The 16,748-nt window shown below is 42.0% G+C and overlaps 1 protein-coding gene across 4 annotated transcripts in view; it reads left to right on the top strand.

The window, feature by feature from the left end:
• Positions 1-16,748, top strand: part of ABTB3 (ankyrin repeat and BTB domain containing 3) — a 205,627-nt gene that overhangs the window by 178,230 nt on the left and 10,649 nt on the right. Inside the window, exons 8-13 of one of the 4 annotated variants that reach the window (XM_088676729.1) lie at positions 4,018-4,111; positions 4,203-4,338; positions 7,294-7,332; positions 7,697-7,917; positions 11,152-11,330; positions 13,352-13,423. In XM_088676729.1, coding sequence (XP_088532855.1) covers positions 4,018-4,111; positions 4,203-4,338; positions 7,294-7,332; positions 7,697-7,917; positions 11,152-11,330; positions 13,352-13,423 — 741 coding nt within the window. The remainder of the gene's footprint in view (positions 1-4,017; positions 4,112-4,202; positions 4,339-7,293; positions 7,333-7,696; positions 7,918-11,151; positions 11,331-13,351; positions 13,424-16,748) is intronic. The other 3 variants (XM_088676730.1, XM_035128401.3, XM_035128402.3) reach the window with 3 other exon arrangements.

The following is a 16,748-nucleotide window of genomic DNA, read 5'->3' as shown; positions in this document are numbered from 1 at the left end:
GTACTTCCAAGTAAACATCTGTAGGATTGTACTGTAAGCCAATATGAAGCATAAACAGGGCGATTTTAAAATGAAGCTGTACCAGTTATGTCCTGCCAACTCGTTCTTGGCTATGTGTTTTGTGTTTCTCTTTATTTGTGTTTTTCTGTTTCTTTTTCTAATTTTACTGAAACTAAAATCTTTGTTCCTTTTTTCTAATGTTAGTGAACATAATGTTAGTCTGGTTTCTTCTCCCCCGTCCCTGCAGTCCTTTGTTATGTTCCAAAGCTAAAAAGACTGATTCAATTCCTAGGTAAGAATAATGCTAAATAAAGAAAATGTAGAGCAGTCATTGCCAACCTGGTGCCAACTTGGACTGCAACTCCCATCAGCCTCAGCCAGCATGTGCTATTCCTTTCTCAGAACACCCATCCAGTGAATTCTGATAGGTCAACAAACAAAAAGAAGCATTCCTTTGTGCACTGCATAATTAACAGTGGAATTCATGGCCGTGAGATGCTGGTTATTATCACAAGCTTGGATGGAGGATGGATATATCAGTGGTTATAAAGCCTTGACAGCTGAAACTGGAGCCTCCACATTAAGGGATGCTATACCTCTGATGGACCAGTTGCTGGCCACAAGCACAGTGACTACTTCTATCATGCCCAGCTTATGAGCTTTGCAGGTGCATCTGATGGGTTTATCTCAGCTAACTGTGATCCAGAAAGGCTGTTTTTTTGTTGACTGTCTCTAATATGATTTTCCCCATGGCATCATTTTGTGGTGAACGGATGTATCTGCAGCACATCATCTAATCCCTTGTCTGTTTGGGCAACTCATAGGGATGTCCTCCTATGGGTCCATGACCAATACAGTCAGCTCAATACATTCTTCCAGTGCTATCTGTTGCCACTTTCACAATTTCCTTGGGTCAGTCATTTAAAGCATTTTCCTTGTTTCTAGAGAAGTGTGGCATTTTTCAACCACACCACATCACTTTTATCTACTTTAAGCAAATTACATACCCCAGATTGCTCTCTCAGGTGCTTGCAGGTGTGGCTGGGCCGCAAGGTAAAAATTGCACACCTTAATCTGAATTGTTATGCTGCTACTTTTGTTGAATGGAGAATGGGGAGATACCCAGAATGAGGCATAGAGGGCACATATCTGACCTGTTCTGTCTCTCTCCGCTCCCCCAAAGTAACAATATGCATTTCCAATTCTTTCCCACTAGATATACCATTCGGGATTTATTTAATTTTCCTGGAAAAAGTGGCTATGTGATACTTCTGAAGATTTTAATTGGCTGGTGCTTATATGTATTGTACAATTTACAAATATTTTAGTTACTGTGACAGACAGCCAGACAGAAATTATTATTTGCATTCAGAAGGTCCCTGGCTTAGTCCCTGGAACCTTCAGTGAAATGGATCTTGGAAGGCTGATCTGGGAGAAATAACTGCCTGACAACATTTTGTTTATTTTTGTTTATTCATTATTGCATTTATACCCCAACTTCCCTCCAAGAATATCAAGATGCCGTACGTGGCTCTCTCCCTTTCACAACAATGCTGGGAGGTAGCTTAGGCTCAGCACTAATGACTGACCCAAGGTCACATAGTGAACTTCATAGCTAAGTAGGGATTTGAACTTTGGTCTCCTAAGGTCCTAGTCTGATACTCTAACCAATACTCCACACTGGCTTTCTGGATAATTGTTGCCATTGTGCACAGTGATAGACCAATGGTCAAAAGTCAGTAGAAGTTCACATGACTACACTGATCTTAAATAAACTAAGGCTGACCTTTAGGTGAAAGGTTCTCCCAAACCCTTAACTCTTTTTTTTACTGCATCTTTGCCCAACTCCCAGAAACCCATTAGAGTGAGGGTGGAAGGTGTTTCCCTCTGATGACCTTTAGAATGGTGTTATGAGATGCTTCCCTTATAACATCTATTTCAGTGAAATCGTTGGGGTTTTTAAGTGCACAAATTAGTCATGTCCCATTGATTGCTAATTCACATAGCCTTCAGGCATATACATGACAATTAGGTACACCGTGCAGGGAATTGTGATGGTCCACACTTGTTTAAATGGCCAGGTATTTCTGCAATGAACTTAATGATTTTTTGGGGGGGGGAGGTGTGAGGGTTCTTTCCATCTGAGCTGAACTTTTTACAAGCCTCAATTTGGGTGTGCCCAAAGAATTTGCTCCGTCACTGGTGTAGGCTGCCATTTTGTATTGCTTTATTTTATCAACATATTTTTAAACAACTTTCAAGGCAAAAACTTTCTCAAGGCAAAAAAACGTAATTCATCAAAACATTTGCAGAAAACATTCCACTTGAGTGCTACACAAGCCAAAGAATACTGTGTCAGTAACCGTTAAAACTACAACTCATAAATGTCATCAATTAATTAAATAGGTTAAATGTCATTAATCAATTAAAAGGAGTCCAGGTATTTAAGGCTCATTAAAAACAGGTCCAGTTCACATGCTACATTTAACCACAGCTTTGCTGTTCTCCTGCTCCTCCTGTTGCTGGGTGGGAGCTATGGTTTAATGCAGACTTTGCCAATCTGGCGCCCTCCATATGTTTTGTACTACCACTCTCGCAGATGAAGCAAATATCAAGCCAGCAGATGCTGGCGGAGGCTGATAGGGTTGTAGTCCAGAACATCCGGAGAGCACCAGGTTGGTAAGACTGATTTAATGAGATGAGCTACCCAGGAGTGTTCAGGGGACTACTTCCCTGCAGACTTGGGCACCATGAAACATGTTGCACTTCTCAAAACCCTTTAAGCTCCAGCTCTAACAGTTTGTCATTCCAATACAGACAACCCCATGCCTAAAGCGTATGCCACTCTTAACCTACATATGCTGTCTGTAGAACCTTTCCCCAAACCCACACCTTTTTAAATGCCTGGTTTATTGCATGAAAATCAAATGAAAAGTTACGTGGAAAAAAGTGGAACTTTCAAGAACCCTCAAGCAGGGCAATTGCAACGCTGGCCTCAGATATCCTATGAGAGCATAGCAGGCAGGAGGATATTTGAGAGCAAGTAGGTGTCTGGCTGAAACCAAATAGCAAGCCAGCTGGTGATGTATCACAGGACAACCCCCCAGAGAAAGTTGGCAGGCCAAATAAACTTTTGGAACAAGGGTGGAGAACCTTTGCCCTCCAGGTGCTGTTAGACCCAAACTTCCATCATGCATTGACCATGATGGCTGGGACTGATGGGAGTGAGGAGTCCCACAGCTTGTGGAGGATCACAGGTTCCCTACTCATGTTTTGGAACATTTTGAAGGAGGGAGAACCAAGAGCACGTGGCTAGGGTTTCCAGACTCAATAGAGGACAGGACTTCTGTGCCTTTAATTGCCCTGTTCTCTTTTGAATCTGGAAACCTTAAAGAGAAACCAGCAGACCCTTTGCTTGGAAATTAAACAAAGGGTCTGCTGGTTTCTCTTTAAGGTTTCCAGACTCAAAAGAGAGCAGGGCAATTAAAGGCACAGAAATCCTGTCCTCTATTGAGTCTGGCAACCCTACACGTGGCTGTTGTTAGGAAAGATGGCTGCCAGGGCAGTTTAGAGACCTAGCTTCACTTTCCCAGCACCAGGGTTTTTCCAATGGTGGTGCAATATCCTTTTTATAGGGAGTCAAGAGAAAACAAGGAAAGGAGCTTACTGGCACCCAGAAATGAAGCACTAAACAGTTGGGTTAGATAAGCTTAAATGCATGGAACATGACATCTCATTCCATCCAATGCCTTCTTCTTTCCTACTTGTCCACATTCCTCCCTTTATTGAAGATGAATGAGATACTATCTGAATAACCAACAACAGAAGTGGGGTAGACAAAAACATCCCTGGGTGGTCAATTGGCAAACAGTCGCAAGTGCCCAGTTGTTGTGTGACTTGGCCGTGAATTGAGTGGGCTTTAAGCCTGTTAAGCTTCCTTCTGCATCAGTGGAGCCTCCCAAATTATTACTGTCACATTTAAATCAGCAGCTTTAAATGGTGAATTTCCCTTTGTAGCTGTTGCTGGATGCAGGAGCCAAAGTAGAAGGTTCTTTGGAACATGGTGATGAAAACTATTCAGAAACTCCCTTGCAACTGGCAGCAGCTGCAGGTAAGGATTTTTTCTGATCATGAACATTCCTTAGATTTAAAAAAAATGTGGCTGCAGGGAGTGAAAAGAACTCGCTTTTATTGATTTACAGGAAATTTTGAACTCGTTAGTTTGCTTTTGGAGCGAGGTGCTGACCCCATGATTGGAACCATGTACAGGAATGGCATTTCCATGACTCCTCAAGGTGATATGAACTCCTTTAGCCAGGCTGCTGCACATGGACACAGGTAGAGTTGGAACTGTGCTAGTTTAAATATTTTAAATGTTCTCTTTGTGTCATTATGCAAAAATTGCAAACTTTGCTTCTGCGTTGTACATATGTTTTTTACATAAGTAAGCATGCTACCAGATATGTGAATAGATATTAGCCACAGCAGCTAGATGTAACCTCCATTTTGGGGGGCAGTATTTCTGAGTGCAAAAAAAAAGACAATGGGGGAAGGGCCTTCTGTCATTGCCGAGCTATAGGCGGCTGTCGAGAGGGGAGAGAAGTCAGCGCTGGGAGATCAGCACAAGGAGAACAAGCCAGGAGTCCCAAAAAGGGGAGGAGAGATAATAACATTGCCTAGACAAAGTTCCTGCCTTTGTAGCTATTCTAGACAAGGAGGACTAATGGCCATCCAAGGTGGGCAGAGTTACATATATTATCTAGGGAGATGCTCCAAGCTATAGCTCTGATGGCTCACAGCAGATGATGTAGTTGTCTGGAGCAACTCTTTGACACCCTCCCACCCTGCTTGCAATCTCCCAGATGCATCTGACTGCCCACTGTTCAAAAAGAGCAATGTAACTTTGGTCTAATCTTGGAGGATCCTTATGTTCTTAGTAAAATATCTGTGAAAGGCAGTCTGGCTATTTTCTTTTGAAATCTCTTGGAAATAGAAGTTAAGGCACTGGCTGCAGTCCCATGATCCACAGATGCAGCTTAACTAGATTTCCTCCTAAGTTTTTCTAGGCAGCAGATCTCAGTGTGGCTTTCAGGATCACGTTTATGAAATATGGACTTCAGAAGGGGGTTCACTGAGATGTGGTTATGTAGTCCTGTCCATTGCAGAAGAGAAAGATCTCAACTATGGTCCCAGTGCACAGATGCAGGGCCAGCTCTAGGGGTAGTCTGGGTGGCGCGTGCTGTGTGCTGCGCCCGCCCACCAGCCGCAGCAAGAAACGGAGCGGGGTGGGGGCGCCGGAGCGATCTCCGCACCACGGCGCCTGGGCGCCCGACGTGCTTGAGACGGCCCTGCACAGATGAGGAGCTTGGTAAATAGTGGGAAGCTTTGGGAGAGGTCTGTGAGAATCAAAGCTGAGCTCAGGAAGCAATCCAAGAGCTGTTCAGTCTGAAGGACTAGTGAGGACTGCAGGCACACAACTATCGATCTGCCAAGTCTGGAGAAAGCAGCCATGGCAAGGCAAGGGGGATAAAGAACCACAGGAGATCAGCCCTAAAGGGAGGGTGAGAGGGGTCTAAGGACAGAATAAAGGTCATGAGAAATGAAAGTGATTTTAAGGTGGGAAAGAGAGGAGGAATAAGCATGCCAGATGCACATATCTACCCATGTGTGGAATAGAAAGATTGAGGCCTGTTTCATACATGCACGTGAATCACTGAAAGGCTGATAACTCCGAATGTTTAAATAGTTCCACTGAAAATAATTACCTCTGAGGTTGCATGAGGTGACAAACAAGCTCTCTATGGTGTTAAGATCAGCGATGACCCACTTTCACAGCTACGTCCTACCTTGTGCAAAAAATGGAGAGAGTTAAAAACATGCACAACTGGTCTCTCTCTTAGAAGGGAAGGGTCTGCATGTCTGTGCAAGAAGGCAAGGATTGCAAGGAGTTAAGGTGGAAAAGGGGGACCACTGAAAGGCAATTTCTCCCAATCCACAGTACAAATCCCTGAAGAGTTATCTTTCCCACCAATCTTGCTTTACTTTGCTGTTCTCTGAGCCCTTCCAGCAAAGTTCTGCTCCCACTCCTTCATTTCCTTCCTGAGTTTTATTAATTCAGGGGCTGAACTGATACCCTTCTATAGAGGGAGCTTAGCTGTCAAAACCTGCACTTATTTATTTATTTAGAAAAAATTATTTATATACCACTGTATCAAATATATATATCACCACAGTTTACAACAATATAAAGGCATAAAACCAGGCAGTAAAATCATAAAAAGTTAAAACAAGTCAAAAGCATAAATAAAACCAGCAGCTCACCTGACTCATGTATTCATAATTGCCTTCTGCTTTGCTTTGAACACACAAACTCTCAATTTACCCTGGGGGTAAATACCCACAGGATTGCTATGCACAGGGATGGAGAAACTGTGATCCTCCAGATATTGTTGGAGGGCCAACTCCCATCAGCCCAAGCCAACATGGCCAGTGGTCACGATAGGAGCTGGAATCTAACAGCATCAGAAAGGCCACAGACTCCCTACCTGTGGCTTAGTGCATTGTCACCTTCAGGGTCTACAAATGGCAACAGTTGTAACTGAGCACAGAGTACACTTGAGATTCTCAGGAATCTGAATTGTCTGTCAGATACCCAGTTCTGCCCTAAATTCTATAAAGATGCGCAGGAAAACATCAACATCTCTAGCTGTAATGTGGAGTAAGAATTTGCTGCAGCCTCATATTGGCTAAGGATGAATACAGATGTAACATCTGGATAGCAGTGGGCTTGTTTGGAAGCTACCAGTGCAAGCATACCTTTCCCCTGTTGAGGGTTGAGCTCTGAATAAACAGATTCTGCATGCTTGTAATCGAATCTGATAAGCTAGTGTGTGCAATGTCACCAAAGCGCCTCTCCCAAACCCAGAACAGTTTGCAACTGTTTATTTTAGTTTTTTTTTTCATTTTTTAAAAAGGTGGATGAATGTATAAACAAATAAATGTACAATTGGTTCTTTAAATGAGAAGAGGTGTAGCTTCCTTGAAGCTTTTGGTGGTGGCCCCAGGATTCAGTTTGATGGAATTTCTACTGGGCAAATTGTGCACCCAGGAGACTGTGGATTGTGCTGTCAACTGGAAATATTGAATATGTATCTCCCTTTATTTCTTTGCATGGCATAACACACACCCGTCCTCTTGACTAACAGGGGAAATATCTTTCCTCCCTCTATAAATACATACACACACTCGTTAGCCCATTTGCTCTGGAAACATTGCTTATTCTATCCCCCACAGGACTGAACATGCGCAGCTAGCAAGATCTAAGCATATAAGGTAGGTGGGAGGTAAGGGAGAAGATGCACCCGGGTTTTGATTGATTGTTTCTAACAGTTCATCAATTGGGAGTGCCTCCATTGAAGATGAATGGCATCACACAGGTGTAAGCCTGTTGATGAGCAGAGTATGAGAGTCTCTGTCCTGGATGCTGGACTTGCAGCTGCAAGCCCAAATGAGTTATACTGCACAAAGAAAGGCATTGCTTGAAAGCTGATTTGCTAGAGGATCTAGTTAGGTGAACTAACTAGATTTAGCATTCGCTAGATAGCTAAGTTGGCTCTGGCTTCAACTGTTAAGAGTTCCGACCCAATGGCCTTTCTCCTCCCCCACCCCCACTCTCTTTTTGCCCTGTGATTGACAGGAACGTGTTTCGTAAGTTGCTTGCTCAGCCGGAGAAGGAGAAGAGTGATATCCTGTCCCTGGAGGAGATACTGGCTGAGGGAACTGACTTGGCAGACAGTGCTCCAGCTCCTTTGTGCGCCAGCCGCAACAGCAAAGCCAGGCTTAAAGCTCTGAAAGAGGCTATGTATCACAGTGCCGAACACGGATATGTGGATGTAACCATTGACATCAGGAGCATAGGTCAGTTTTGGTTTCCTCCGTGCTTTTTCTCTCCCATGAGCAATGACTGTCAGAAATCTGGTTTGATGGCCTCTGTCAGCTGAGCTGACCATTTTTTATTTGTTCCAGAGTTTTTGTCAAAGCAGAAACTGGGTAACTTTCAGATGTGCCTGGGAATTCAGGAGAGAATTTTAATATTAAAAAGGGTTTAGATACATGGCTAGAGGTTTTTATTCTTCCCATCTTTGGCATTTTTGTGGATTAGATAGTAAATTGGGATTGTCTCTATCTGGACTAGATTACCTATTAAACACGCTGTATGATATAAGTCTGACCATATTAAAGCACTTGTTTAAGTCTTGTCATCAGAACTATCGCTTTGGATGTGCCCCACCTGTGCTGCTTCCCCTACCCCCACCTCCTGCCATCTCTCTTACTAAGGAGCTGCAATTTCTGTGAATTTTCCTATTTCTGTGATCATGTCCCAGTAGACTTTTGTGCTGTACTTTGGGTATTTGTAGTCCGTGCACACACACACACACAAAGCGGCACAGGCATTACTTTTAAGCAGGGCAGCCACTCTGTTGAAGGAATCATATCCACTTAATTGTTTGAGAGCTAATTAATTAAGTCTGGATACACTTGCATGTGAATAAACCATCATTCGAAAGAGAGAGAAAATGCCTTCTTTGATTTTACACCTAGGCACCTTTTTAATTGATTAAATGATTATTGATTTGATTAGAATGGCATGCAACCCTCCTCTTAAGTTAGCACACTTCATAACAAGAGACTGGTTGGGGGGGGGTACTTACTCATGAATAGATGAGAAGGGTGAGAAGGGCTTTGTTTGACATTGCAGGCCAGAATCCTTTGCATACCAGAAACTCAAAAGCAGCTATCTTCTGGTCCTAGTCAATATTCCACTTTAAAGACTAGGAAAGTCTTTTCTACCTTAGGAGTGAAATTGACTAGATTAAGAACTACTTGTTCTGGCATTGGAAAGGGAAGCTGAAGGCCTGTTTTTTGTTTTGTGCAAAAAAAGGGAGAGAGTTAAAAGCAGCAGTATCAAAGGCCCAAGCAAAACAAAAACATGTATTATAAGGAAGGCTACTTTATTCCCATTTCAGGAGCAACACTTTTTCAAGAGAGGAGTTAACACACCTGCAAATTAATAAACACATAAAAATATATGTAAAAATAGTATGTTATTCTACAACATCAATAGCTGCTTATTCATCAAAAGTAATAATTATTTATGTTGTGGATTTGAGGCATGAAAATATTTAAAAGAGAGGCCAGTGTGAAACATCTAATACTAGTATCAAATAAATCATTAATTCCTCAAGAACAGCTTACTAAATATCATCATCTCTCAGCATTAAGTATGTTAACTTATAAGGCAGAGGTACAGAACCCGTGGTACTCCAAATGTTGGGCAGCAACCCTCTATGCAACAACATCTGGAGGACCACAGCATTCCCATCCCTGTTATAAAGTAAATAGCAAAACCATCCAGGGGAAAGGACAGGTTCAAGGCAACCTCTATGTAAGGAAAGAAACACTTAGTAGGTTCCTTTCTATACTAAATGCTTACATCCAGAATAGGGATAGGGATAAATTTAGTTCAGTTCAAATGTTAATGCAAACCTACTGAATTCCCCCTTTCCAAAACAATATACAAACCGAAGCACAGTCATCCATCAAAACTTGCCTTTCTCCGAATGTTGTGATGCAGTTCTCCAACCCAATAATGTGTACAAAAAAATCACCCATCCCTATTAGGCTGCTATGGTGGCATATCTGTCATGCTTGGTTAAAACTAAAAACACTTTTTTCAGCTATATTTTTAAAAGTAAAATATTAGCAAAATTTTGCTAAAATGAAAGTGTCATAATTTTATGCTGCTAATTTTTAACAAATAAAGTGGGCAGGAAAATCTGCTTGATCACTCCCACTTTAGCAATGTGTTCCCCCAATAATCCCTTCAAATATGTACATCAGATCTAAAACAAACATGAAATACCATGGAGTTGTTGGTTTCTTTGGTCATTTCATGGGTTGTAAAGGGAAATCAAGGGATGCGGGTGGCACTGTGGTCTAAACCACAAAACCTAGGGCTTGCCGATCAGAAGGTCGGCAGTTCGAATCCCCGCTAAGGGGTGAGCTCCCGTTGCTCCATCCCAGCTACTGCCAACCTAGCACGTCAAAGTGCAAGTAGATAAATAGGTACCGCAACGGCAGGAAGGTAAACGGCATTTCCGTGTGTTGCTCTGGTTTGCCAGAAGCGGCTTAGTCATGCTGGCCACATGACCCGGAAGCTGTCTGCGGACAAACGCCGGCTCCCTTGGCCAGTAAAGTGAGATGAGCGCCACAACCCCAGAGTCGTCCGTAACTGGACTTAACTGTCAGGGGTCCCTTTACCTTTACCTTTACCTTTAAAGGGCAATCACATTTAAACGAATAAGTACTTACCACCCATAAACTAATTGATTTAATGTGTTTAATGAACACTTGTAATTGTTTCTCAAGTGGCCACCAAAGGAAATTGGACTTTGCATACCCACTGGCATCTATCCCATACCCATTGGTGTAGCTGATGCCTAGCAAGATGAATTTATAGAGGGAAAGTGCTGTATAGCATGGCAAGCCAGTTGCAGTTCTGCTTGCAGCAGAAAAGCAATGATTTATTAGTACTAGGAGTCACCAATCTGAAAGCAGCTGAGACATAAACAATATACAGGGATTTATAGCTCATTGGGGGATGTTGACGAGTGTCGGTTCCAGGTGTGTTTTTTTTGTATGCGTGTGCAAGATGCTGTCAGTGTGCCCACCTCCCACTGAGTTTGTACACTTCCTCCTCACCATCACTGTTGTCGCTGCCTGTTCACTTGCCTCTTCTGCTCAACATCTTCTCCCCAAAGGAGACATGGGTCTTTCTGCATGTTCTTTTTTCTCATTTTTCTGCTTGCTTGCTTGCTTGGAAAGGCCAGTTGAAAATAGGAGCAACAGTAAAAAAGAGGAGCAACAGGCCCAGGAGGTTTCAGGGTTTGACAGTGGGCCCCCAAATGAGGTATGGGCTTTGACAGGTGCCCAGTGAGGCCAACTGCTAATGGTGATCCCAGCAGAGGAAACAGAATAGGTGGAATGGAATTCAAAATGTGGTCCAGCATAAAATCTCCATGTTGTTAATCTAAACCTGGGTATTTAAGACATATGTGCAAATCTTTAAGATAATTTTAATTTTTTATACAGGTGTCCCATGGACTCTGCATACATGGTTAGAGTCCTTGCGAACTGCCTTTCAGCAACACAGAAGACCACTCATCCAGTGCTTGCTGAAAGAATTTAAATCAATACAAGAGGAAGAATACACTGAAGAACTTGTCACGCAAGGGTTGCCTTTGATGTTTGAAATCTTGAAGGCAAGCAAGGTGGGTGAAACTGGCATTATTACACCACAATTAGGATATATTACTGTTTTTATTTATTACTGCACTGCTCTTCTGTTCATAAAATACTCAAAAGTGGCTTATAAAACAAAATACCCAGATAAAAATATTAAACTATAACAAGAACATTGCATCACTAAAAACATCACAATTTGAGTGCAGAACAGTCTTTACAAGAGCAAATGATAAAATGTTAAAAGCTTGTTGAAATAAGAAAGTTTCCAGCTGAAGCCACCCTGCTAAGATAGTATGCAGATCCATGTAGGACTGGGAGCAACTGTCAGCCAGTGTCAGCAATACTGGGCTAGATGGACCCATATTCTGGCAGCTTTCTGTGTCCCTAATTAAGTGAATCAAACCTTTATTGCATTAGCATACAGCCATAGCAAAATAAAACAATACAAAAATGCCAAAGACAAGCAACAAGGCATAATTCAAGGCGATATTGCACGCCAACCCTGGCGTAATAACATTTAAATTACCCTGAGTCAATAATGCAGAGATTTAGGTGCCAACGCCAAAAATCTAATATGCGAATGGGTATAAAGCATAAAATAGCCCAAAATAGGCTTGGCAAATTGAGTTAAAAATGAAATAGAGAGAATTAGAACAGGTCCAGGTCTAGGACACACTACCCTGTCAGGGTAGCCCTGAGTTTCAGAGCCTGCACTATGAAGATGGCAAATCCCCACGTGAAATTTGGGGATTTGCGTCCACAAGAAGCGATTTCAAACAGTCTTCCTTAGATGTAATGGTGGACGGGATCAAGAGGAGGAGCTTAGATCTTATTGGCTCATAAATGGGGCAGTAGAAAAAGAAATGTAGGAAGTCCGCTATTTCATTCATTGTACATGGGCATAGACGCTGAGTAATAGGTGTCTTAGAATAAATTCCCTGAAGGAAGGCCGTGGGTATAGAATGGAACGCTCTTCTCAAATTGGGCTCCGTCAGGTCTGTCAAATAGTTGGCAAGTGATCTTACCACCTAATGAAGGGCACAAGAAGAGAAAGGAATAGGGAGGAAAGAACATGCAAACACAGCTGTCTTTCTCATAACGCTAAGCCATAGCTTGGGGTCATAACAAGAACTGAGCCACTAAGGACAGATCCACACCATACATTTCAAGCACACGCAATGCAAGCACATCTAAAGCTCATGACTTCCCCTAAAGGTTGCTGTGAACTATAGTGTTTTAAGGGGGTTAATGATTGTAGCTCTGTGAGAGGGAACTTTCAGTTCCCAGTATTCTTTGGGGGGAGTCATCTGCTTTAAATGTGTATTGTATAAGCTTTAACTGTATGATGTGGAACTGCCTTTAGACATTTAGTCAATTTCGCAAATGCATAAAAAGCAACTGTGTCGCTTTAAAAAGAGGGAGCCAATGCTCTCCATCCACTGCAAGGATAGCTTAATGTTCACACTCACAGTGAGCGCAAGAGCCGACAGAAGTCAAGTCCTTGCGGTAAAAGTGAGAGTCATGCAGGTCAGGCAATAAAATACAGGCAAGGGAGGCTGATATCCAAAGGAGCTGAGATGTTAGTTTAATCTAGCTGACTACTTGGAATGGTCCAAGAAGAGAATTGTGTGTGTGTCAGTTTTCAGATCAAATGAATTACTTCTCCCATATTTGTTTTCCTCCCTTTAAGGTTTTTGATATGAGTTGATATGACCTATTTGGTTTTTTTTAAAAAAAACACTCCTTACATGTTTACTGGGAATTTTTTTCCAGGCCCATTTGGAATTTCATGCCAAAGAGTTTGAGACAGGCGTATGTTCACACATTTTGAATATTTCCTTTAAACAAATATTAAACAGGTTTTTTAAAAAATCAATTAAAAAAGACAAATTTATAAAATTTCAGTGAACAGGGAAGAATGGAATGAATCCCTTCCCTCTGCTTAGGGTGTGAATTCTCCCCTGAGGTAGATTTATTCTAAATGCTGGTGACTGTTGTGTATGTAGCATTACCTGTCATCACTTTCAGTACCTCTGTGTTGAAACAGTTCAGAATAACCTGGACCCGAAGTCTCCATAAATGTGCATCTTGCATTCTCCATATGAGAAGTGAACATCAGGTACAATGTGGCATGCTAATATAACATGCAATTAACTACTGTCACAGAAAATATAGTGCAGCAGCATGGATTTATCTGGAAACTAACCTTGGATTACCCTGCACTTAAATCCTTAGTCATAATATCTCCCAAAGGGATATTTCAGCAGTGGTTTCACGAAGACCCCTGCTGTTTTTCATAACAAGGAAATGCTTGCTGAGACTTCCTGTGTTGGAATAAGGATGTACTGATTCTAGGACTTGTATGCCCTCTTCTGGTCTGATACTCATAGACCTCAGGCTCTCTTCTTCAATCTGAGCTTTTGCTACACACGTTTTAAAAATCCTTTCAAAAGAGAGTCATGTCACTGCTCCCAGCAACAATTTGTGCATCACTTCTGATTAATCGTGCTCTGTTGTGGAAGACCCTTAGCTCAACTCCAACTAACATAAAAAAAATCTATTTTGTCAAACTGTTCATTGCATCTAGCTGTTAGTACCAACCTCTTGGGGTTCCCTAGCTCACAAATGTTGACTAACATTAATGATGTATGTGCTTCTTAATAATGTACAAGTAATCTTACAAAGCGACGCTTAATCAGTTTTCATGGAGCTCATACATGATTTGTACCCAAAGAAAACTCAGCGCAAAGAGAACTAGAGAGAATCAGGGCCGGCTGCCTTTTTAGAACTAAAGAATGTCCAGGGTAGGGAAGGATGATGTCATGCCATCTGTAGAAACCTAGGGTGCTTCCAGGCTGCCACTGTTTTCAGGTGGGATTCAATTCAGGTTAAACAGTTATAGATGATTGGAGATCCTGGATAATACACCCACTTCCCCAAAATATTAGATTTGGGGTGATAAGAAATGTGGCAAGAAAATGCACTGGAAAGTGTGGGATTGTGCTTGATGCAGCAGTATATGCAACATCATACAATCTTCCTGCAAGCAAATTGGAATGGATGCTCATTAAATAGCCAGTGGCATCTAATCTCCCTGCAAACAGGTCAGAATGAATGCTCAATAAAGAGGTTATCTGGAAGCACTGTCAGCAACAGGATATTGCTCAAGTGTTGAATGAGTTACCACTGGTTAAGGAAAAGATTGTCATCTGAAGAGTCTTACACAAGGGCGGGGGAAAGACAATAGTAATCCCACATTTATTGGTATTGTTTAATCTTACAAGAATAAACTGGAAAAGCTAAATAGATGCTTTGTGTGATAGCTGCCTTTTGGTTCAAAGATCAAACTATGGAGTGTCTTATGTTTAGGACAATACATCTCCTAGCCTTGTGCCATGTTTGTTAGCATTACTAATTGCTCAACATTTCTTCACGTCAGACTTCAGTCTAGACACTTACTTTGCCCATTCATTTTTAAGTAAGCAGGTGCCATCAGCCAGTAGTAGACCATGTGCTTGCGTGCAAATGATCCTAGTTTCAAATAGGGCTGCCAACAGAGGAACTTGCCTTGGAGCCCTGCTGCCTGTTGAAGCAGACAATATGATTTGGTTTAAGGCAAGCCGCTCAATAAGAATTCATATGCAGTTCATATATTTTCTCACACTGAACATTGGATAAACTTGGGACAGGGAGATGGGAATCTGCCTTAAACTGAATTATTTGGTCCATATAGTACAGTATAGTTTGCACTGGCTGGCACAGGTCTCCGTGATTTCAGACTGGGCCCATTGTGGTCGTGGGAAGGCCTGGTGGGGCCCAGCCCCTTGTTTGAAAATTCGGGGAGCCTTGTCCCACCCACCCCAGATGGCATCCCTGATGCACAGTCTCCTCATTTCCTTTCTGTAATGTATTTAAAATATTTGACTGCCTCTTCCTCTTGGCAGAAAAGGCAGAAAAGAACCAATGTGGGAATGAGAAGGCAGTGGGAATGCTCCAAGGCAGGCACCAATTCTAACTTATCCTCTGTTACAAAGTGTTGGATTTTTATTTTTTACTGTGCCGTTAAAGGATTGCAATTAAAATACATTAGGTGAAATAAATTAGAATTCAGTGCTCCTCAGAGACTCTCCCTTCCTCTCCAATTAGGTAACCTTTTGCTTTGGCTGGCGCCCAAGCCTTGGATTACTTAACCTGGAGCAGGTCTACCAACAAGCTTGGCAGAGAGGAGCAAAGCTTCCTGACTTACCTTATCTTGCGGCACTCTGTTACTTGAAGCCAGGGATAGCCGACATGATGGTGTTGCTGGACTCCAACTCCCATCATGCATCACTATTTGTCATGTTGGCTTTGGCAGATGGGAGTTGGAGTTCAACAACATCTGGAGGAAACTCCAGGTCCGTCTGTCCCCCACAGCTTCCCTTATCCCCAGCCAGTATGGCCATGTGACTGGGGATTAAGGGAGTTGTTGTCCAAAACATTTGGAGGGGACACCAAATTGGGAATGGAGCGCAGGAAGGTAAATTAGGCAAGAAGGTATCGTTATCCATCCTTCTTTAAATATGAATGGAGCAGAGGATGGCGCTTCTTAGAGTTTGGCTTCTTAGCTGGACACTAACTTAACTGGGGTAGTTTTTTTTAATGCTTCTCACTGTTAAACATGTGACACTTGACATGCAGAGTACTAGCATGTAAAGTAGAGAATCTTAAAGATTCATTTTCCACAAGTGAGGATATTTTATGTGGACAGGTATTTCAGCAGCAGACTCTGTGACCTGGAGTCTGAAGCGGAACAATCACTCTACTACATATGATTTTCCAGTAATAGTCATAGGTGTTTCAGTCCTTCGTGTACACTGGCTCAGCCCCATCAACAAATCTAACTGCATTCACAATGGCATGCACATTTTTGTTTTGTTTTAAATTTGATGGTTTGTACAAATCACCCATTTAATGGTTTGCATATTGTTTAGAGCAATTATTTTATGAGGCAACTAATAAATATAAATTTAAAAGCATGCAATTCATCTAGCATTTTTGTGGTTTTCTTCCCTGATTTCCTAAACCTACATTATGGTCATTTTACAGCATCATCTATCATTATACACTTCCAGGGGACAGAATGCTAACCATTTTCTCATCTCCCCGAGGAGCAGTCAGTTCCTTTGTGCTGTATTCAAATTTTTACTATCCAGTCTTAGTTCATATCAGTAGATTTCTTTACAGAGTGTTCTCTTAGCATTTAATTTGAAGATCTCCATTTGATTTCAAAATGTTCCTAGCACATGGAGTCCAATTGAGTGTTTGCTCTGCAAGTGAAACTGAATATCTTCCTCCCTATTCCTAACAATCCCTGTGCAAGATTTATGTATGTAAGGTGACCTTTTCTACCTGCAAGTCTTGCTTTCTTCAAGATTCCTCTGAAGGAAAATGTAGAAAGAAGAGAC

The sequence above is a fragment of the Zootoca vivipara genome, chromosome 9, assembly GCF_965207765.1.
Source record: "Zootoca vivipara chromosome 9, rZooViv2.hap1.1, whole genome shotgun sequence".
Lineage (NCBI taxonomy): Eukaryota > Metazoa > Chordata > Lepidosauria > Squamata > Lacertidae > Zootoca > Zootoca vivipara.
This window is presented reverse-complemented; position numbering and strand designations above follow the sequence as displayed.